This window comes from Canis lupus, chromosome 34 (genome assembly GCF_048164855.1).
Source record: "Canis lupus baileyi chromosome 34, mCanLup2.hap1, whole genome shotgun sequence".
In the NCBI taxonomy this organism is placed as follows: domain Eukaryota; kingdom Metazoa; phylum Chordata; class Mammalia; order Carnivora; family Canidae; genus Canis; species Canis lupus.
Window position 1 is genome coordinate 17,809,863 of NC_132871.1, and position 24,056 is coordinate 17,833,918.

The following is a 24,056-nucleotide window of genomic DNA, read 5'->3' on the forward strand; positions in this document are numbered from 1 at the left end:
ATCTGAAAGTGTTTGAAAGGAGTCTTGGCATGTATAACTTTTGCATAAATTAAGGCCAATTTATGCATTAATGAGGTTTATTCCTTTTATAGGTCAATACTACAAATTCTACTCTTTTTTTAAACAAGTAATTTTGATGTTGTGAATGAATGGAATTTTTACCTTTTTGATTGGAAGCAGTGTTTTGCATTTATTTTGTCCCCCTCCCAAAGCAACGTGGCCTTTTGCCACAGTTATGGTCTTCAGTAACTCGCATTCTGGCTAACTTCAGTGTCTTACTGTCTCCATTTTAAGTAATATTCTGTAGGTTTTCTCATTTAAAAAAAGGGGGAAATCATGTGTTACATTCTGGGATGTTGTGGATTTATTTTTAGGGTTGGCAGTGTGTTAACAGAAGCCTGGAGTTCCGGGTGGGGGGCTTCCTATTTATGAATGACCTGTACGCAGGACTGTTCCCTGTCGCTCTGGGCCAAGCCCCCCTCACTACCCCCCACTTTCCCAGCCAGAGCCCCAGCCTTCACTAAGCCTGTGTTGGAGCTACGTGCTCCTCCAGGAGGCTGTGTGAGAGCGAGCCAGTTCCCAGACGTCTGTCCTGGCCGCTTTGGGACATCCTTCTTAACACACAGAACAGATTTTATAAGTTCTGTCAATGGAATAACAAAGAGGTGAAAGGGCACGTGAACAGATTTGCAAAGGGAAATAATACTTTTCAGCTCACGCTTTCTGGAAGGTTAAAATCACGGGAAAGCACCTCCTCAAAGATGGTCTTTATTAACGCTTTTGTGAAAAATTAAAAACTCGACCGTAGTGGTGGCTGTACTGATTCTGTCTTGGTGCTTGTTTCTGCTGCAGGTGTTAATGTTGACTTTGCAAAATGATCCACCCACTTTAGAAACAGGAGTGGAGGATAAGGAAATGATGAAAAAGTACGGCAAGTCCTTTAGGAAATTACTTTCACTGTGTCTTCAGAAAGATCCTTCTAAAAGGTATGTCAGACGTGGTGGATGAGTTAATGACCTGGTTTGAATCACGACAAAGCTCTGTTTGTGGCTGGGAAAAGGCTGTGTGAGGACACCTGAAAGGTACTTCGAGTTCAAGGGAAATCCTGCTCTGGCCCCTGGTTTCCAACCTGTTAGTGGAAGACAGGGTGGATCCAAGACGGAGAGGGGTGAGGATGAGGGAGAGAGGTGGAGGAAAATTTTTAGTGCTAATGAGATTCACTGTGTTTGTTAGGTGTGGGCTCTGTCATCAAAGGAAATGAAGGAAAACAGAAATCAAAAGAAATTGGCAGTGGTGCACTCAGAAGCCAAGCTCCTATTCCGTACTGTGTAGGTTGAGCTGACCTCTCAGGATTTGAATATCCTGCTAGCTCCAGTCTAAACCGGGCAGAGCTATTGAATTTTGCATGAGCTTCCTTTTAGTTGCAGAACAAGTTGTGCTGTTTAAAAGATTATCAGTAAAGAAGATTAAGATTTTTGCATTAGAAACATTAATCATATAAACAGAAGCAAATGGTTTGAAGTTAACATGCGTGTCACTCCTCTTTATTCTTGGGCTACTGCCCTGCTCTGTAGTGTCCCTGTTTTTGGAGTTTGTTTCTTCCTTCTTTATTTCTGTGACTTTGAAATACCCTGGCTGGTGATAATATAGCCGTGTGTGTCTTTTATCACTTAAAGAAGAATGTTAATGACGCGAGCCACTCAGGCCTTGCCGGGCTAGAGTCCCTTGGCAGAGCTTGGTCGTGTGCGGCACGGCCCTAGCGTACTGTCCGCAGAGACCACAGATCTGGAGAGGCCTCTGGGGTCACTGGCCACCTCATCCACCCAACGGTTTGAGTTGATACTTATATTTGAAGACGTAAAAACTGGCTTCTCTTTTGAAGCTTTCTTTCTCCGCGAAGTACCCTGCTTTCGGAGGGATTCCAGTATCCTTATATCCTTTATGAAACTTAAGCCTTTATCTTTACATAGTAATCTGCTGTTTGAGTAGGCAACCCTTCTCTAGATTAAACACAATTTCCATTATTTTACCCCATTCTTTGTAGCTACTCTCTGGGTTCCTTTACATTTTACTGCATTTGCTTTGAATCTTTTCTGTATCACGCACCATTTTCGTGGAGCTAGGTCTAAAGACTGTTTGCTATCAAGCACCTTGACGTTATTTCCTGTAAAAGGGATAATTGTTTTGTCACACCAACAGGCTATTTCTGCTTAAACATTTTAGTTGCCTTTTATGTTTGATTTGTAGGGCTTGTTTTTCTTCTGAAGTTACAGCGATCTTTCATTAAGGTTACTTCACACTCCTGTTGGGGGAAAGTACTTTTTAGATTCTGATTGTGTTCTGCAACACTTCCTTGTCTTACCTTTGTTTTTTGGTGATTTTTGGCATCACCGAGGAAATAGTTCCATCCTCCAGAGCCCTATGAGAGAGGTACCTGTCTTCCCAGTTGGCACTGGGTTAATGCTCATGGTCTCTGGGATTCTCAAACTAGTTGAGATCCCACCTAGTGGTGGTGATGGGTAATGTCACACGATTCTAGCCCTTTTGGAAAAAAGATCCTGTAGGATAGAATTGCTGGTGTACTTTAATAATACAGCAGTAGATTTCTTTAGGAATTTGTAGTTTAGTCAGAATAAATTAGGTTGTCATACATTATATTTAACAAACTTTCCTTTATTTCTTAATAATCTTGAAATTCTTCCCAGGAGTTATTTATTATATGAGCTCAAATATCAGGTTCCCACCACCCTAAAAAAAAAAAAAGGAAAAAATTCTCCAAAAGAGCCTTGCACCATATATTTGAATTCTTACAAAGTCTTCCCCTCAGATTACTCTTTTAGTAACTTATTGGTTTACAAAGTATTAATAGTTTTGTTTTGTTTTTTTTTAAAGATTTTATTTATTTATTCATGAAAGACACAGAAAGAGAGGCAGAGACACAGGCAGAGGGAGGAGCAGGCTCCATGCAGGGAGCCCGACTTGGGACTCGATCCCGGGACTTCAGGATCACGCCCTGGGCTGCAGGCAGACACTCAACTGCTGGGCCACCGGGGCTGCCCAGTATTAATAGTTTAAGGACTTATTTTAGATATTTTTGTTATAATCTAATCTAATCTCACTATTGTGCAACTGTCCCCTATAACAAACAGTATTGGTGCACCAAATTCCTGGGGACTCTTTCTTTAAAAAATTGAAGTATAATTAACAGACAGTGTTATAGCAGTTTTAGGTGTACAGTATAATGATTCAAAACCTCTATACATTACTTGGTGCTTATCACGGTAAGTGTACTCTTAATCCCCATCACCTATTCACCCATCCTCCCCACCCACCTTTCCTCTGGCAACCATCATTTTGCTCTCTATATTTAAGAGTCTGTTTTGTTTGTTTGTTTGGTTTGTTTCTTGGATTCTACATATGAGTGAAATCATATGGAATTTGTCATTCTCTAACTTATTTCACTTAGCATTATATCTGCTAGGTCCATCCATGTTGTTGCAAATGGCCAATCTCATTCCTTTTTAAGGCTGAATAGTGTTCCATTGTATATATGTACCATATTTTCTTTATCCATTCATCTATCAATAGACACTTGAGTTGCTTCCATACCATGGCTATTGCTAATAATGCTACAATAAACATAGGATTATGTTTATCTTTTTGGATTAGTGTTTTCTTTGATTTTCCTTAGGTAAATCCCCAGTAATAGAATTACTAGATCATATGGTAATTCTGTTTTTAATTTTTTGAGGAACTTCCATACTGTTTTTCCACTGTGGCTGTACCAATTTGCATTCCCACTAATAGAGCACAAAGTTTCCTTTTTCTCCACATCCTCACCAACATTTGTCTCTTATCTTCTTGACTAGCCATTCTGACAGGTGTAAGGTGATATTTCATTGTGTTTTTTTTTTTCAATTAAGTTAAATTCATTTTTTCCAGTAAACTCTCCCCTAGCATGGGGTTCAAACTCACAACCCTTAGATCAAGCATCGTATTGTTCTACTGGCTGAGCCAGCCCGGTTCCCCTTGTGATTTTGATTTGCATTTCTCTGATGATGAGTGATCTTGTCATGTGTCTGTTGGCCATTTATATTTCTTCTTTAAAAGAAAAAAAAATCATGAAACATGAGAATGGGAAAAAAACCAATATCGTTGAACTATTTATTATATAGGATGCAGTTTTAAAATATGTATTCATTACTTAAGTAAACATTTAATTGCTACACAAATCTGAAAGAAACCATGAATATTTCCTGTCTTCTCTGCCTTTATTTATGTTGTTTAAAGGTTCTTCCTCTTCCTCTGTCCCCCTTCTACCCTCTTTTAATGCTTACATGAAAGACCCCATGTCCTTAGAGTTAGATAAATCTGGGTGAGATTCCTAGCTCTACTTTCTCATCAGCTACATGACTTAGTTTCCTAAGTCTGTAAATGGGTCTAATAGCACCTACTTCATTGGATTGTCATGAAGATGGAATACAGTAATGCACCAAGAGAGGATAGCATAGGGGCTTCTGGGTAGCTCAGTTGGTTGAGCATCTGGCTCTTGGTTTTGGCTCAGGTCATAATCTTGAGGTTGTATGATCGAGCCCCATCTCAGGCACTGTCCTCAGCCCCATGTCAGGTACTGTCCTCACTGTCTGCTTGAGAGTCCCTCTCCCCTTGTCCCCCACCCCTTTTGCATGTGTGCTCTCTCTCAAAATAAATAAATACATCTTATTAAGAAAAATGTGGGTAGCATAGTGCCTATGAGTTCTTAAATATTCAGGGAATTGGGCTTGCTGTTCGTTATTTGCTGTTTCCTTCCTGACCAAGTGGAATTATTGCAACTCTTAGTTTTTCTATAGTATGTTGAGGAGATGTCTCTTGTAACACTTACCATCCTCTGTGCATTTATTGACTTACACATCCAATTTCCTCGTAAGATTGTAAGTCTTTTAGAAGGAGAACCTGTGTCATTCATCTTTATATCTTTCTATCCACCGTGTCAGATCTGTATTACATATTTGATATTTCTTGAGCAACTGGAAACAACTGTGAGCTTGCAATTTGGGGGTGATTTGGACTTATTGAAGAGTGTTTCAGAAACAAACCAGATTCAAATGGGTTGAGGAGTAAATGCAAGATTTTTGATAATTTTTGTTTAGTTTCCATATAGATCATCAGCTTATAATCTGAAAGCAACCGACAGGTACCAAAATCCAGATCTAGCTGAGTACCTTTTTTAGCAATGAATAGAAACATATCACAGTGACCAGAACAGATCCAGTCCTGTGCAGGAGCCCTCAGGCTAGCTGAGAAGAAGCTGTGTTTTCTGCCAATCCTGAGAACTCATTGAACTTTCCTAATAAAAGAGAGCTGGGGTGTTAGAGCTATTTGCCTCATCCAAGTCTGTCTCTGCATTGGCATAGACTGAGAGGTGCTTATATTTGCAGAGCAGAATGTTTAGTTATTTCTTTAAAAAAATGAGCCATAATCCTGTAGATTATGTACTTCATGTGGATGGCAACTATAAAAGGAGCCAGCATTTTCTTTGAGCAACAAGAGGGTGGCTAGCACAATGATAAATTCATTATACGTGAATTAAACTTGAATATTTCCTTTAAAGGGAGGATAGGGTGAGAGATGCAACTCTGCTTGAGGTCAGTGAGATTTTAAAAATTATAATACAGATTGTTAGAACTACTTAAACTGTATCATGTTCATCCTGAATCCTTTGAAAATTATTTTAAGTCTCAGTGGACTTTGGTTCATCCATATGTGTTAATTGAATTCTTTAAGAGATTTTCTTCTGAGAATGTTGGTACTTACAGACTACTGCGTTGTTTTGAAGGATTTTAAAATGAATTCATCATTCATAGCCTATACCATTATTTGGGTTGCTGGTATAGCATTATAGCTTTCCTTGTACAGCAGTGTCTGTATTTATATTATGTTGCGTTATTTGAAAATGTTATCAGCCATGTAAGACATAACTGTGCTTGCAGGATTCCTTCTCTTATGTGCTACTCACTCAGAGGCCGGCCCCATTGATGGCTCCATATTAACCCTGTACTGGTAGTTGCTATAGCATAAAACTAAAACAAACAAGTGAACAAAACACAAAACCCCCAAATTCAGATGGGCAGCATGTACCTCACCTTCTCTCATGCCTTCTATTACTTTCTTCCTCCTTCATTTTCCTCGTTCTTTTCAGTTCCACTTCCCCATACTTTCTTTCTTTTTTTTTTTTTTTAAGATTTATTTATTTATTTATGATAGACGTAGAGAGAGAGAGAGAGGCAGAGACACAGACAGAGGGAGAAGCAGGCTCCATGCAGGGAGCCCGATGTGGGACTCGATTCCGGGACTCCAGGATCGCGCCCTGGACCAAAGGCAGGTGCTAAACCACTGAGCCACCCAGGGATCCCCTTCCCCATACTTTCTTATGGAGATAGCTCGGCACTTGTACGGTTCTACCTCCAAAGCTATAGACGCTTGATGGCATTTGAGCGCACAGAGGATCTACTGTTTAGTTCTTCTCTGTATAGAGTAGACCTATTATTTTGTATGACCTGTATAACCTATTAATATAAATATTGAGCCTATAGAGGAAGGAATGTAGCTCCTGTAAACCATTTCTCATTTCTTATGTGATTGTATTTATTGATGAAGGCTCAGAATGGAGAGTGCAGAGAAGGGGGTTTTCTCTGTAGCATGCTTTTCCCCTTTATAGATTTGGCCACCATAGAAATGAGGAAGGGAAGGGAAGGTATCTCCCCAGCTCTGTATCTTGAGGTATGTCTGCATTTCCCAGTCCTCTTTCGGTTTTGGTCCTACCCCTGACCCTTAGTGTGTGGAAGGAGGAGGCCGGGTACAGAGGAGCGAGGGAAGCTTGTGTTGTGGCTCTCCACTTCAGGACCTTGTGGACTTAACCCTTTCCTCTCTCTTTCTTTTCCTGTTTCTTTTCTTTCTTCCTTTCTTTTTCTTTTGTTAGCATGGATATTATTTTCATTACATCGTTATCCTGTTCCCTACTATCTTGAACAGATGCTTAGAATTTGGCGTTGACTAAATTTGGCTCAGAGAATTGTGGTTCTGTGTCCGAATGTCTGGTAGCATCACTTCTACCCCATATTTGGTTATGGTATGGAAATTGAGCTATGATAATTTTCTGGTCTGTGTTGGACATTGGGGATATAAAAGAATGAATACTGTGTGGTCCCTGTCTTGAAAGGGCTTATAACCTAGTGGGGTGTGGAGGCGGGAAGGCATAGGAACAGATAATTCCAGAACAGGAGTGTGGGTAGAAGGGTGTGTGAGCACCGAGTAGGGAGCAATGGGAATTCTACTTGGAGGAGCCGAACAAAGTAGCTCTGAAGATGATGACATGTAAAGTAGTTCTTGACTGATGAGCAAGGCTGTGCCAGTCAGTTACAAAATTTTTTGAAGAAATGCAGTGTGTGCTTTGTCATAAGGAGCAGGAGAAGGGTGAGAGTGTCACTGTAGCTGGAGGACAGAGTTCGCAAGGGTTGCCATGGGAAATGAAGATGGAGGAGCCAGCATCTCTCTGGCCACTGAAATCTGTTAGGATGGATAAGAATCGGGTTTTTATAGAGCCAGCTCTGGAGCAAGGTAGACGATGGGTTAGAATGAAGAAGAGAGATGTAGCAGAGAGTCTGGCTGGGGGGCTGTGATGACTGTACGTCATGACCAAGGGTGATGAGGGATTTAACCGAATCAGTGGCCTCAAGTCTTGATTTTCTTAGGTTCCTTTTCACTTAAAAGAGTTAAGTGCAAGTTATTTGGTGTGCCTCTTGGGTTTTAGAATTCTGTTTCATGTTCTGAGGTGCCAAACATGACCCCGGGTCTCGCTCAGTACGGCGTGACTGTCGTCCTGTGTGTTTTCTCTGCGGTCTTCCCCTTCCCCCGGAACTCCAGTCCCGTGTTTGATGTTCTGACCAGCCTCATCCCATCTAACCACACACGCTAACTCTTGTCTGCTAGATTCTAAGTTGTTGGAGGTAGTGTCAGCGTCTGTCGTGTTCACTACTGTAGGCCTGGCACCTAGCACAAATCCTGACACAGGATTTGTCAGGATTTGCTTACTAAATATTTACAGAGGGAATGAAGGATGAGTTTGGAGTAGTGCGAGGCCAAAAACATTGCCCACGATCAGTAAGAGTGTACATTAAGTGAACAACCAAAGTTAAATCATGTAAAATAGCAGCATCATTTTTAGTTCTAGGGAGCCCATTTAACAAGGTACGAATTCATTGAATTTGAACAAGCTCGCTGAGGGGATATGGCACGCAAAATGTAAATCGCGGCCCACCTGTTGTTTAGACCTTTATTTACTCAAAGCAGTTAGCAATTAACAGCTGTTTATTGCTGTGGCTATGGTGATTGGGGTTCTTTGTCAGGTCCCTCTAGCCAGTGTTCCACATGAAGCTGAGAAAAAGAGCAATAACAATTTAAATAGAAAACTTCTTTGCACCGAAATGCAGTTTAAGGCCCCTGTAGACTCACATGGTTTCGACAGCCATGTACTTAACGACTTTTCCTAATTTTTCCGTATGCTTGGGTTCAGTCCCTGGACACATTTTAATGGAGTTGCCTGGTTCCCAAGCGGTGGTTTCCAATCTTTTCACATCTGAGGACTCCTTTTAAACTTGCACCCCTCTCAACATAATAATGTGTGTACCTTATTCAATAATGCTCCCCAATTTTTTTATTATGAAAAAATTTAAATACACAGAAAAGGGTGAAAAAACAGTACAGTGTTTCCTTCTATGGCACCAACTAGATGCAACAATCATGAACATTTTTCATATCTGCTGTATCTGCTTCCCCACATTTTATTTGCTGAACAGTTTGAAAGTAACAGACTTAATGTTTCAGCTTGCTTTCCCTACAAATAAAAACATGTTCCTGTATAACCACAATACCTTTCCACACCTAAGAAAATAACCAGTAATTCCTTCAAATGTCCTTCATACCCAGCATATTCACATATATCTACTTATTTCCGAATGTCTTTTATAGCTCCTCCCCTTTCGCCTTCCAATGGCAGGATTTAGACAAGGGTCACTTATGGCATTTGGTTTTGTTTCTTTAAGTCTGTTTTATTTATTATTATTTTTATTTATTTATTTATTTATTTATTTATTTATTTATTTATTTATGTATGTCTGTCTGTCTGTTTTAATCTGCAACAGTCCTCTTACTTCTCTCCTCTTCCTCTATGACACTGACTTTTTGAAGAGAGGAGGACAGTTGTCTTATTGATTATCTTCTAGTCTAGAGGTATCTGATTCTATCTGCTTGGCTGTTTGTTTTAGAAGGAAAACTATTGAGGAAGGAAGCTGTCCTATATGGAAGAATGCTAGTTAATAGATGTGGAAGGAATAATAGAAGTAGAAAATCAGCATTCTACTATCTGCTCTGAAATAATTATTTAAGACAAAGAGGCTAAAACCCTTAGGGAATAGAACACTCCTATAAGGCCACAGTGTTACCCCACAGGATACCCTTACAGTGGAGAGGTCTCAGGGCAGGGGATCATTGGTTAAAACTTGGCATCACTCCCAGTGAGATAACCTAACATTATGTGCTTCTGATATACAGTAGGAGGAGTGCATGGTGTCATCTATGAAGCATGCCTCGCCCCACATGCTTCATGCAGCCTGGTCAGGTTTTTTTTTTTTTTTTTACTTTTATTTTTAAAAGATTTTATTTATTCACAAGAGACACAGAGGGCAGCCCTGGTGGCTCAGCAGTTTAGCGCCGCCTTCAGCCCAGGGCATGATCCTGGAGACCTGGGATCGAGTCCCACGTCAGGCTCCCTGCATGGAGCCTCCTCCTCCCTCTGCCTGTGTCTCTGCCTCTCTCTCTCTCTCTCTCTCTCTCTCTCTCTTCTCTCTGTGTCCCTCATGAATAAATAAATAAAATAGTAAAAAAAAAAAAAGAAAAAAACAAGAGACACAGAGTGAGGCAGAGACACAGGCAGAGGGAGGAGCAGGCTTCCCGAGGGAAACCTGACACTGAACTTGATCCCAGGACCTCGGGATCTCGACCAGAGCCGAAGGCAGACGCTCAACTGCTGAGCCCCCCACGTGCCTCCTAGTCAAGTTTTTAGACCTAATTTTTAGTTTATAGGAAATCCAGGGTAGAAAAACAAGATAAATGGCATCAGGAGGAGACAATCAGACCAGTCCGGTAATGCTTTTACAGGAGTTTGCATTTTATGAATCACCATAGCATTTCCCTCCGCCTGAAAACAAGTGGGGCATATACAATTGAGACAGGATCCCTCAGTGGGCAGACAGAGCTTGTCCACATGATGTGGACACCTTGCAGTAACTGCTGTTCTTGGGGAATCATAGAACTCAGTAGACTATAATTTCTTTGACAGGGTCATATTGCACCTTGCAAAGCTTCTTAATAAATACAGGAATTTAGCTCACAGACGTGTCAGTCTGCCACCTTTCAGAAAGACTGAATTCACTTAGTGAGGTGTAAAGATGAAGGGTGGAAAATTGATCATGCCCCAAATATTTAACTTACAGGAGCTTATGTGTTTTGCAGTAGGGGTATTTGGAAAGAACTGGAAAATCAGCCCTGGTTTTATTTAGAGCCCGTTTATGATTTAATTTAGTTTCTGGTTTTGCTATTCCTGAAACTGGTTTTCCAGAAATACTCTAGAACTTGGTTGTTTTGTCAAGGCAGTGTATTTATTGAGTGGTCATTGTTTCAACTCTAATTTATTATTGATCTTTCAGGCCCACAGCCGCAGAACTTTTAAAATGCAAATTCTTCCAGAAAGCCAAGGTAACATACTTAAAAAACCTACATAGATCTGCTATTTTGAAATCACTATGAATTTCTGTGTATGATATTTGGTGTTGAACTGTTGGGAACATTTGTTTTTCAGAACAGAGAGTACCTGATTGAGAAGCTGCTTACAAGAACCCCAGACATAGCCCAAAGAGCCAAAAAGGTAAGCACCACTAGCCTTTGTGACCCAGCAAGGGCTGCTCCCCACCGCCCCCCTCCCAGGGAAATGAGACCCACAGAAACACTGGAAAAAGAATGTCACATACTCAGGATGCGTTATTCAGAGGTTATCTGATTAGTGATTCCTCAGAGAGATGAATTTTGCCTTTCAGGTATCTCCGGCTTGCTGTTATGTGTTGGTGGAAACAGCTTGAATGATTTCATTTTTCCATTTATCAGCTTTGCTCAAAGAGGGTCAGAGGGGAGAGGGGATTTTGACGAGGCTGGGACACTGGAGAGGAAAGAGCCTTGAGTATCTTTCCTTTGGAAATTTCACAGAAGAGGAGCAAGTCATTTTTAAGCAGTTTGAAATGACGAAACAAAAACCCCAATTTGTTTTTAATGGTCATTTTTTCAACTCTGATTTCATTTACAGATTTATTGGTTATCTTGAGTATCTGTGGGATGTCAATCTTTTCCTTATAAAAGACCCTGGCCCCTCTTGTAATTTACCGTATGTTAACTAAATTATGTTAATGATTATCTGAAAAACTTTCCATTCTTGGTTTTAGATTCTTTAGATGGTGTGTGTGACTGCATTTGTTTATGTATTTATCCAGAGTTTTATTTATTTGTAGTTACTGATTTCATTATGGTGTGAAACCTAACAGTTTAACCTCTGGTTTGGTTTCATTTGGTTTTAAAATTATGCTAGATATTTAAAATAAAAAATATTTATGTAATCACAGATTTAGACAGGAAGGTTCTCTTCCTCCCCTTCCCCTTTTTTATATTTAATAGTTATGGGGAAAGCTGATATAAATCTGAGTTGTATGCTCTGAAATAAAACTGGCAGAGAAATATGCATCAGAGATTGCATCTCATGATGCCTTGGTTAAGTAACTCTGAATGTTACATTCCAGACATTGCCTTTTCTAAAACATTCTGTATGGAGTTCATTTAGCAGGTGTCTTCACATTGTTTGAAGCGAATTTGGAAGTAGTTTTTAAGAAATGACCCTCTCTGTCCAGGTGTCCGAGGCCCTCCGGGGCCCAGCAGAGTTCTTTGGGCTGTGGGCCCGTGTGGCGGCTGGGGGATTGCTGTGTTGACTGCGTAGACCAGAGCCAGGGCTGGTCTGCGGGATGTCTCTGAGGGAAAAGGGAAAGATTGGCGGATGATCCATCAGAGTGGCACATCTCAAGGGGCGGCCCAGGAAAGCTAAAGCTTCAGTTTGAGGCAACAGAAAGTACCAGTGCCCGACCACAGTCTGAGGGCTCTGCACAGAAGGCCCAAGGAGGACCCAGGAGAGACTCCCTGGGCTGGGCGAGCCTGGCATGGGGCTTCGCTCAGGCACCTAAAGTGTTAGCCAGAGTTGGAAAATGCTGTTAGGGAGCGTTGCCTTGTTCCGTTTGTGCCATCCCCAGAGAACAGTTTTGTTGGTCTCGACTTGTTCTGCTAGTTTTGTCTGGTCTCGTCTGGTAGCTGTTCCCCTGGAGGGGGTGTGCAAGGCCTGTTTTCTCCCCAGAGCTGCAGCCCCCCACCCCCACCCCACCAGCCCTGTCAAGCGGCCTGGTGGCCTCTGAGGTGTAGTTTCCAAGGGGGTTCCCTGCCCTCCCAAACCTAATCTTCCTGTGTTCTGTGTTTCTGGCTGAGTCACCCGACCTCAGGGCGCTGGGATTATTTTTGTGTTTGAGACCTCGTTGCCCCCGTGTCCTTCCCGTCTAGCCCCTCTCCGAGTCCTCTAGCACAGTGCTTGGAACCTTCTCCTCCTGGCTTTGACCAGACAGTTGCAATCCCTCCATTCTGCTCCCCCTTTCTGATCTGTTGTAGGTGTTGTTGCCAGATTAACTCTCTGATCATGTCACTTCATTGCTTAAAAGAAGTTCCCAAAATTAAACGAAAGCGACCCCAAAAACACATAAATGAAAAAATAAAGTTCCTATCAAATAAAGGGCAACCTCCTTAGCCTTGAATTCCTGGCACCGTTTCAACTTCCAGCCTGATGCTGTGCACTCCAGCTCAAGTGAACCACCTATACTTTCCTCACCAGCATGTACTTTTCCTTGAAACTCTATCATTTTGAGAAAATGAAGAAGCTCTTCAGGTTCCAGCTTTATTTTCTTTCTTTTTAAAAAAAATATTTAAATTATTTCTTGCACATTAGCGTGCTTGGCGCTCCAAACCCCATTTTGCACATATCTTAAACAGTAAGTAGCTAGAATTTGGAGAGATGTGATTTTTCAAGCGTGTCTTTTGCCGTTTACTTGCTCGTGGATTTTAGACTTAAACCTCAGGGCTTGTTTTGTCGTCCATCCCTTTGAATGGAAAATGTCTACACATCTCAGTCACAGGGAAGAGTAAAGGGAGAATATAAATTAATTCCTTAGGGGTGCCTGGGTGACTCAGTGGTTGAGCGTCTGCCTTCGGCTCAGGGCATGACCCCGGGTCCTGGGTTCGAGTCCCGAATCGGGCTCCCTGCATGGAGCCTGCTTCTCCCTCTGCCTGTGTCTCTGCCTCTCTCTCTGTATCTCTCAGGAATAAATAAATAATATCTTTTTAAAAAATTAATTCTTTAAATGTCTTCTAGGAAAGAGGAGCCGATGGTAATATCATTCTTGCTCTATAGCTGTAGCTTGCTTCATTAAGTTCTGCTGTTTTCCTGTTCTCATTCTCGTTTCCAAGCGCACTTAGGCTCTCAGCCTCACCCCATTCCTTGCCCATCGGTTCCATGGGAGGTATGCTGACCAGAATATCGATCACAGCGCATGTCTCTCTCATAGCAAGTGCCCACAAATGTTTGCTAACCCAGTGAACTCTTCGGCTTGCGTATACCAAGGAACAGCCACCCTAAGCTCTGTTTTTTACGTACCCAAAATGCTGGGCGTACACTTGTTCCTAGGATTCCTGTTAACAGCAGACCTTTCTCCCTGTGTGGGGTGCATGATGTTGGGAAGCTGTTCCTTGCTTGAAACTTCTCTGGCAGGCTTGGCCACGTGGAAGTAAATATTATTTCAGTCACCATGAGCATTGGAAACCTTTGTCATAGGATGTGCTTGTCTTAGGCTCTTACAGCACGTAAGTAAATTCAACTTGAAAGTTGGTACAGGGGAGTCTTTGTGTTATTTGTGTCATCCATTTTTGGACTTCTCTTTATTGATACCTACTATTGACATCTACTCAGCTGCTTACTTTCCTATTTGCTGTGGCGCCTCCTGGTTGATCACACTCTGGTTTCCTGGTGTACATCTGTTCTTCAGATGCCACTTGTTGCTGATTTTTGTCTCCTTGGTTTGTTGTTTTAAAAATCAAAACAGACAGTCTATTGATATACTGTTGTTTACATGACAGCTGGGCCTGTTGATCAGCTCTCTGTACATTTAGGCAACTTGTGTCGATTGGAAATTTGTTGTCATAAGCAACAGTGTCTGCTTCTCCTCCCTTATGGTAACAAAAATTAAGAGATAATTTTTCAATATGTGTGTTTTTTAAAATATGAATATTTCTCATCTTTAAAAGAGAGAGGGAAAAAAAATAAAAGAGAGAGGGGCCAGTTATAGCTGCTTTCAAGAAGCCCCAGGGAGCCCGCCCGTGCTGTCCTTTGGCGTGTGAGGTAGACGCCTGTCAGATTCATGTTTGGCCAGAATGTGAAGCACTGTTTGGGGGCCATGGAATTCCATGTGGGTAGGTGATCTTGTCTTCATCCAGATGGATTCTTCTAAATCAGGAAAAAAAAAAAAATAGACCAGTGTGGCTTTCCTGGTAATTTAGCGGCATACAATGATTGTGTACGTGTGTGTGTATGTGTGTGGTCATTGCAGAAATCAGAGATATTTGTCTTCTTCCTGAAAGCAGAGTATCTGGTCCTTTTGGGTTTTCTCCCCCTGACAGACAGTTTAACCTCTGGTTTGGTTTCATTTGGTTTTAAAATTATGCTAGATATTTAAAATAAAAAATATTTATGTAATCACAGATTTAGACAGGAAGGGGATCAAATTGATTTTCTTTTGCCCTAATTTTTCTGTCTGTGAAATGGAAATGCTGTTGGACCTCAGGCATGTGGTGACAGGTAATGAGATTTGATTTTCTTGGGCCACAAGACATTCTGGGAGTTCTAAATGAGAACATGCAGATCATGACCCTTGAGAACAAGGTTAAGTACAGCTATCATTTCTTTTTGACTTTTCACTTATCCTCATGCATGAGAAAATGCTTCATAGCCATCACTCCTCCTCACATGACTTTTTAGGGGCCTGTCCCCAGCCATCTTTAGGGGTTTGAGAGCTTGAGCATGTGCTGTTCCACTACTGGGTTCACTGAATGGGGCAGAGTATAAAGCATTCTGCTAAACTTGCATGCGGATGCTTAGGGCTGTGTGCATTTTCCCTAGGAGCATCTAAGTGTCAGAGTCGGCTGGTGTCTCTGCTTTCGGTTAATGATGCGGACCTTGAGTCACCACGTTCACACTCCTGTTGATACACTTTCTGTAGCTAAAACTCACTGATGCCAGGAAAGGGGCAAAGGGCATCCACAGATATCCAAATGCTGACTGCTTAACCAAAAAGCATATTGGCCAGAGAAGGGATGAAGTGGGGGAAATGCAATGCGCAGTTCTTTTTATGGTGGTGGTTATGTTTTCATGGGAAGAGGGATCGCTGGAGGATTTTTGTTTGAATTTTCTCAATTTTGAAATTGATTAGTCACTATCAGAAAGAGTTGGGTGCCTGGGTGGCTCAGTTGGTTAAGCGTCTGACTCTCGATCTCAGCTGCGGTCTTGATCTCAGGGTCGTGAGTTCAAGCCCCATGTTGGGCTCCACGTGGGGTGTGGAACCTATTTAAAAAGGAAGAGGGAAAGAAAGGAAGGAAGCGAAGAATGAAAGAGATACTGTATCACTGCTGCAATTTGATGGAACCACTGTGAACTGGAAAAAGCAGGGTAGTAGTATTTGTGGGCCTCCGAATTTCTCGTATCAGGCTTATAAGATTGATTTCACGTTAAGGACCTGGGGAGTTGGCTTCATTTGATTCTCTTATGTGCTTAGGAATAAGTGGGGAGGGATATAGGGATATTGCAGTTCTTATTTCTTTGATAATTAATGTATGTTCATACTTTGTCCTTTTTCTTTTTACTTTTTATTTTGAAATAATTTTAAGCTTCAAAAGTTTACAGAAATAGCACAAAAAATTTCTTACTGTCTTTGAAAACATTTCAAATCTATTGCCATGATGTACTTTGTCTTTAAATATACTTCAGTAAAAATCTATCTATCTATCTATCTATCTATCTATCTATCTATCTATCTATCTATCTATATTTCAGTGCATATTTCCTAAAAACCAAGGGCATTCTTTTACCTAACAGTATAATTATCAAAATCAGGAAGTCAACGTCGCCATAATACTATTATTCAAGTTCAGATCTTACGCAGGTTTTGCCAGTTTGTCATTCGTCTGGCCCAGAATCCAATTCAGAATCACTTAGTTGTTGTCTTCATTAGTCTTCTTTAATCTGGAATCGTTTTTATTTTTCTTTTATAGAAACAGTCACATGTTTGAAGACTGTAGGCCACTTATTTTATAGGATGGTGCTCCAGTTTGGGTTTGTCTGATATTTCTTTGTGATTAGATTTAGCTTATGCATTTTCTGACGGGAATACCTTGGGATGGTGCTGTGTTCTTCGTGTATCATGTTGAGAGGCACGTGATGTTGATTGATGCCTTTACCGGTGATGTTAACTTTGATCACACACTTAAGGTGGCACCTGCCAGCCTCTTCACTGTGATAAACACAATTACTTCCTAATGGGAGGAATTCATTAATATTACATTCTCTCATTATATTATATTAAACATTAAAAGATAAAATGAATGTATTTACTGCACAGGGTCATTAGTCTTTTTTCAAGGAAAACATTTGTGCTTTATGTCACTGTGGCTGAACATGCATAGGATATTAATGATAGGATTTCCCTCTTTCAGACAGGGAACCCTTGGCCAGTATATAATGTTTAGATTTAGGGAGGAAGTGGGAATGGTGCTGCTCGTGCTGCTCCAGCCTCCGTACCTGGTCTGGAAGCAGCAGTAGCTGGATCTGTGTCCTTCACTGGGTGAGCTGGCTAATCTCTCTGAGCCTGGTCCTGTCCAATGGAGCCAAGGACACCCGACGGTGCGTTGCCATGACGGTGAGAGACGATCTCTGCAGCTTGTCTAGCGCCGTGTTTGACACATAGTGAGCACTCAGCCCAGCACAGGCTGCTCTATCATGTAAGTAAGGGAATGATTAGAATAAGGCTCAGTGGTTGAGCATCTGCCTTCGGCTCAGGTCGTGATCCTGGGGTCTGGGATCGAGTCCCGCAACGGGCTCCCTGCAAGGAGCCTGCTTCTCCCTCTGCCTGCATCTCTGTCTCTCTGTCTGTCTCTCATGAATAAATAAATGATCTTTAAAAAAATAAGGGAATGATTACTGTGGCTGCAGAGAGGACGTTTGAGGTACGCGGTGAGAGAGGGAGTGAGGAAAGAGTCCTGGTAGCAGGACAGGTGGGGTGGGTGGTGAACATTATTTCCCTCTTGCTGTTGCTCTGGACGAGATGCAGAAGCCCGTGGAAGCCTACAGAAAGAGGGAGAACGATGACAACCATTACTTCATGGCAATCGCCCCTTCGCACGTCTTCCCGGGGTTTTTCCGGCCCCATCACGGTGCGGGCCGCGGGCTCTCCCACGAGAAAGCAGCACCGGGCCTGTTGGCCGAGGCCAAAGCGCAGTCAGAATCCGATACGCATCAGCTGGTACCCACGTAGGGCCTGGAGCTCAGCGTCACGTCTGCGCCCTTGTTCATTCTAAACAGCTGTGTTTGAAGACAGGCCGGGCAGATGTTGCCCTTACACTTGACAGGTGAAAGTGTGGGGTCACCTGCCTGACAAGTCGCACGGTGCCCTGGAGGCCGTTCTTACCTCTGCTTCTGTGCTCTTTTCCAGCCCATCATAGCTCAGAAGGAAGCAAAGAGGGAGAGAGCATGGGAAGGACATTTGGATGGCTGGGCAGCGTGAGGTAGCCGACGTAGGAAAGGGGGGTACCTTTGTCATCCTCCGCGACTGGCCTGTCACTCCACGCGTGCCATCATGGGCACTAGGAGGTGCTGTGAGCATCTCTGTAGGCCCGCAGGTCTGCCCGGGTCCCAGCCGGGGATGGAAGGGCCTGGACGTTCAGAAGGGAAGGGACGTGGCCAGCGGGAGTCGGGGAGCGTGGGCAGTTGCCGCGACCCGCCAGGAGCTCGGGAGCTCGTTCGAGAAATGAGGAGGAAGGACCGCTTCCTGCGCTTTTGGGGACGGAATTCGGGAAAGCCCGGGAGGCGTGTGCCACGGTGGTCGGTTGGCACGAAATGACAAACGGCCCTAGTTAGGATCATGATCCTAGTGAGTTTTTATTACTCTAATCACACCTATTGCTCTGTATACTAGAGTTTTTAAATTTATTTTATTTTATTTTATTTTATTTTATTTTATTTATTTTTATACTAGAGTTTTAATGTCATCATTGTTTTTGTAACGGTTTCATGGCCGGGCTGTGGCTGCGCTCGGCGCCCCCGAGAAGGGCCTGCCGTGACTGTGGCCGTGACCGTGGCCGTGACCGTGGCCGTGTACTGCCAGGGCCGAAGGGTGGATGGGGCTCGGTGGGCACAGTGCTGGACACTTGGTGCACGTCCCTGGCCGTGAAGGCCTGAGTAATAGGACAGCCGGGGTATCAAGACCGGCTTTTTGCAAAGAACACCTCTTTTGAAGCACGAGTGGGAAAGAGCACGAACAGCTCGTGGTTCGGGGGCCTTGGGGTTGCAGACCCGGGTTGGGCCCCCAGCACCCTGCCGTGTGGAGGCGGCACGAAGCCAGCTCACCTCCCGGTTTGCTACCGTTTAGACTCTTCCTCTAGTCCATGAAGAGGGAGAGTGACTTTGAATTTCCACACAGTTGCTTCCACTCCCCTCCTGGAATCCTATAACTAGTTTACAAGTTATTGAAGGTTATAGGTTATCAAGAAACCAGAGAATAAATGAAGTGGTTTCACGTGCTGGCTGCCGGATTTTAGCGGTGTTCCCAGGCGGACCAGTAGAGGGCGGTGAAGGGCTTCATATCCGCGTGGCTGTGGCCTGGGACCTGAGCCAAAGTTTTTGGCTTTGTGGAAGCTCTCAGACTTGGAGAAGAGGAATCCAAGGATGTTCGGTACCTACCGAGCCACGAGTGCCAGGTGCCCGCCAGGTGCCGTAGTCAGCCAGAGTGCCTTTTTCTTTTCTTTTCTTTTTTTTTAACTGGGCAGGGAGTGAAGGGCGAAGGTCTCATTATTCTTCCTTCAAATTGCATTTTCTATTAACCAAAGTAATCTAACATTTGTATTTTCCGGAATTCATGTCAAAAACAAAAATCTCAATTGTGAAAACGAGATTAAAGATCTCCTGGTATTTTAGTTCAAATTAATACGGTCCTGGGTGGTTGCAGGCTGTTTCTAGAAGGTTCCTGGGTTGCCACAGTTCTCCGTAAAGCTGGGGAAACAGGAAAGAGGGAGTCAAAGCATATGATAACAACGAAGAAGTGAACAGATCTTTATAGTCTGGATTTAACATAAAGTACTCCTCGTGGTTCAGGTAGGCCTGATGCTGCATGTTCTCCTATTACCGTGTCTCCCCTTCCTCTTGTTTGGAAACAGGTGCACCTGTTGGTAACCTGTCTTACGGAGGAGCTCACACGCTCAAAGGGAGATGCACGCTGGTGGTTGAGGAGGTTATTTTTCCTATGTTAATGCTGAGAAAAGTTGTCCGGAGAGGTTGAAATTATGGCTTTTAACTGGGACAGATGACCCCAGGGTGTAAACTCATTAATGTTTGCATTAGTTTTACATTTTAAATGTTCGGTTTAGCCCTTTGAGAATGTAGAGTTCATCTGTTCAGAAAAGTGCTTTTGGTCACTAGGGGGTGCTGTCGGAATAGCTCGTGGAGGAGCCCGTGGCCTGGGATAGCCTGCTCGGCCGTCTGTAGGATCACTGCGGTCACAAGTTTCTTCCTTTCGCATTGTGCCTGCTGTGTTTGTGCTGGGGGTGAAACAGGCAGAGGTGAGGGTAGAGGAAAGAACAAGGGGAAGAAGCATCATAATTTACTTTCAATTCGATTGGTGAATTGAGTTGTAGATATTTTGTATCTGCTGCATGTATTTTGGGGCCCCTGGGTGGCCCAGTGGGTCAAGCGACAACTTGGATTTCGACTCAGGTTGTGATCTCACAGCCCCTGGGATGGAGCCCTTGTCAGGTTCCAAGCTCAGCATGGAGTCTGCTTGTCCCTCTTCCTCTGCTCCTCCCACGCGCTCTCTTCTCTCTCAAATACAATTTTTAAGTTTTTAAGTTTTTTTTTAAAAAAAAAAAAACAAAACCTATATATATTTTGGGTAAGTGGCTTCTTTCTGGTGACATTGGCTAGAGCAGAAAGGATCCACAGTAGAGTAGTGATTCGCTCATCCCGGTGGCCCCCCTTCGCGGAATGTCTGTGTTCTGAGATCGAGGTATCTTTGAAAGGTACCAGTTGCTCAAGAGGGTTGAAGACTTTTACAGATCTCAGAGACCCAGTTTTGGGAATTAATTAATTAATTAATTTATTTATGGAATTTAAAAATAATGACATACATTCTGAAAATACTGCGAAAGACCCCGTTTGCACAACTTTAGTGTGTGGAGAATTGACTGTTTTCCTTTTACTGGAAAGGCTTTGGCAGAACCCGTGGCCTTATTTCACATCCAGTTAGATTTTGTTCAAATGCTTTCCGTGCTTCGTTTTTGCCTTGGGGAAATCTGCTAACTTTTTCGAAGGCTTGTGTGCATCAAGCCCTAATTGGCGTATGCGTGCCGAGGGCCGTCCCCGAGCCTGCTTGCCTGCTCTCCTGCTCCATCGAGGGCTCACTGAGCATCACCGACGACGTACCAGGTACTGACTCCCATCAAGGCGGTTTGCCTTTAGCACCTTTCCAGCTCGCTCTCCCATATCATGGCTTTTAAAAGTAGATGAACCAGAAAGAATGGAACAGAATTTGGAATTTGGCTGCAGTTGCAGCATCACTAGCATAAAAGCTAGTTGATTCTTTTTTGATCTTGTCAAAGCTCCGACGTGATGGATCGATCGTACCCTTCTTTCTGGTTCAAAGCCATTCAGTGGCTTCTTGCCAATTATAGGCAAGTTCCAGGTTCCTGCCACTGATAGGGTGAGGTCCATGCACTTATAGGATGTGGACCAGGCAAGGCTCCCACGTCGTGTGTTTGGGGCAGTCCTCCAGCCTTGCCTTTGGCCACTCACCACCTCACCCTTGACGCACCCTTGCAGAATACCATCCCCCCTGAATCCAGATGCTTCCTCAGTCTTCCATCAGTACCGCTTCCGTACCTGGGGCATAATTCCCGTGTTGTACTTACTGTCATTTGCAATTACCCTCCCGACACTTTTGCTTTCCGTACCAGACTGAGCTCCCTAGGTGCAGGGACAGTGCCATACTATTCCTGTGTTCCCAGTGCCCAGGCCAGTATCTTGGTCCATCTGGAATTGAAGTTTAGGAAGCGAGATTGCAAAATCATGATGATGGCTTTCACGGGAGTTGATGTGAGAGCGTGAGGGGAGGCAAAGCAAATCTTGTAGTGTGAAAGGAGAGGAGTTGAGAAGTCTTTTCAGTTGGTGTTATTTTCTTGTATTTCAGGTCTGGGACTCAGAGACTGTCACCTTTTAGTTTAACATCCTTTGTCATCTCACATTTGCTGAGAATCTTGGATGAACCACTCAGCTTGACTCACCTTTGCCACCTATCACGAAGGGGAATGGTTAGATTTTATTACCTAACACGCACTCCGCGTGTTGGATTATCTGACAGCAGAAGCTTAGTCCCTGGCACTCAGCATATTCTGTGTTGTCATTTTCTTTTCCCAGACAGGATGTACATAAGTTTTCCTATCACCGGAAGCCACATCTAATTAGGAAGATATTTTGAAACTAGATTTAAATTAGTTTTCACTACTCTCTAATTTTGGATTGCCTCTTACATATCCCCTCATTTAAGGGGAACAATTTAAGCTTAACTCTTTAGATCATGATCCCGTAAATCTTTAAAGTGAGTATGACATTTTGGAGCAGGGGACGTGCAGAGATAGAAAGTAATGGAACTTTTGCACACGATTGGGAAAGGAAGAAGTCCATGCCGGTGGAAGGGATCCAGGACTTTTACCTTTCTTCCTCCCTGCCCTGTTACACTGTGGCCATTCAGGAGGTGTGGTGAGGCCAGCAGAGGGCATGGTATACATGCTTTAAAGATCAAGTGTCGTGGTGGGGGGGCTGTGCTTGTTCTATGTTAATCAAATTTGATTGATGTAATAATGATGCATTGTTTTACTGTGCTCTTTTTTTTTTTTTTTTAAAGAAAGGCCAGTGTGTGTGTGTGTGTTTAATATATATATTTTATATTTTCTTTTTACTTTGAAATTAAATTAGTTTTAAAACAAATTAAAATTCAAGAAGTGCAGTTAAAGTTGTACTTTGGTATAGGATTTTCTAGGCTTCCCGTTAAATTACTTCCCACAAATTCAAATACTCATTTAGAAGAGCATGTAATAACTTTTAATTTTTTTTCTCACATACAGTAAGGAAAGGAGTCCTTGTACAACTTTCAAAGTAGTCACAGAGCTAAGAAATTCAATTAACAGTCTTTATCCAAGTTTAAAAGGCCATGTGAATTTGTTTTGGCTGTTTTGCAACTACTTTGTTGGTTGATAGAATTTGGTTGGGGAGGAACTGGGAAGGTCTTGTCTTAAAGGAGTCTGGAAGGGTTGGTTCCCTTAGGGGATAAGGACAGAGTATTAAGAGGTGGGCTTTCTCTGTGACTCTGTAGAAAGTAGGAGGAGGTGGGAAGAGGAAAGTGAGATTCCAAGCCTAGAAAGAGGTAGAAAAGGCCCAAAAGGAGGAGCTCGGGGTCGGGAAGTTGGGATCCACAAGGGTCTTGATGCTAGAAGGTAAGTCCAAGCTTGGTGACCTCAGGCCCCAGGCAGACCCTGGCTCCACCACTTGCTGACGGGGTAACCCTGAGCCTCAGCCAACCACCCCCCCCTGCCCTGGCTCAACTGTGAAGTGCTTCTCATTGATCCTCTAGGGTGAAAAGCAAATCCTGAATTGGGCCTCCAGTGCTTGCCATGATCTAGTCGCTTCCTCATCCTTAAGACTTTTGTTCTCTACCCCCCATTCTTCATGTGTCCGTTTGCCCAAGGCTCCTGCGCTGAAGTATTAGTCTGCTCCTCCTTCAGCCGACCTCATTTTCAGGTCAAAGAGTCACTTCTCCAGAACGCAGAAGTGGAACCGTGCTGTGTTCCTTGTTCTATGATCCACCTGCATTTTCATTTAAGATACCTGTGGGCATCTCTTTGTGTCAGGAAACATAAACATACGAAGGGATGTTTAGTGGCTGCATAATGTTCTACTATAAGAGTGACCATAACTGATAATCAGCTCTTTCTTGACGAATTTAGATTGTTTCCATTTTTTTTAAAGACTTTTATTTATTTATTCATGAGAGACACACAGAGAGAGGCAGAGACTCAGGCAGAGGGAGAAGCAAACTCCCTGGGGGGAGCCTGATGCAGGGCTCGATCCTGGGACAATGGGATCACGCCCTGAGCAGAAGGCAGATGTGCCACCACTGAGCCACCCAGGTGTTCCAGATTGTTTCCTGTTTTTTTACTGTTAACCATACTGGGTTGAACATGTTGCATACGACGTTGCTGATTTTGTTGGGATGTGTTCCTGACCTGAGTCTCAGGTCTGTCATCTGTGTAAGAATATATTACTCGTACATGCACACATGCATATTTTTAGCTCAGTGCCTAACATACAGTATTTAATATTATTATCCAATTTTTGGTATTGAAATGTTATCCATGTACGTTTATTTTATTTCACCTTTTTCCTAGCTCTTCAGTTAACTCTCTTGTGGAGAGCATCCTGGGTCTTCTGGTAGTTTTGCGACCTTGAGACTTTCAGTAACTGTAGGAGACTAGAATGAACCATGTACTAAAAGCTG

At 43.0% G+C, this 24,056-nt stretch overlaps 1 protein-coding gene across 11 annotated transcripts in view; it reads left to right on the forward strand.

Annotated features, from left to right (window-relative positions):
• The window catches only part of STK39 (serine/threonine kinase 39), a 315,389-nt gene that overhangs the window by 127,742 nt on the left and 163,591 nt on the right, over positions 1-24,056 (forward strand). For all 11 annotated transcript variants that reach the window (XM_072810941.1, XM_072810948.1, XM_072810950.1 and 8 more), the window contains exons 8-10: positions 853-986; positions 10,764-10,812; positions 10,916-10,981. In XM_072810941.1, the coding sequence (XP_072667042.1) occupies positions 853-986; positions 10,764-10,812; positions 10,916-10,981 (249 nt within the window). The remainder of the gene's footprint in view (positions 1-852; positions 987-10,763; positions 10,813-10,915; positions 10,982-24,056) is intronic.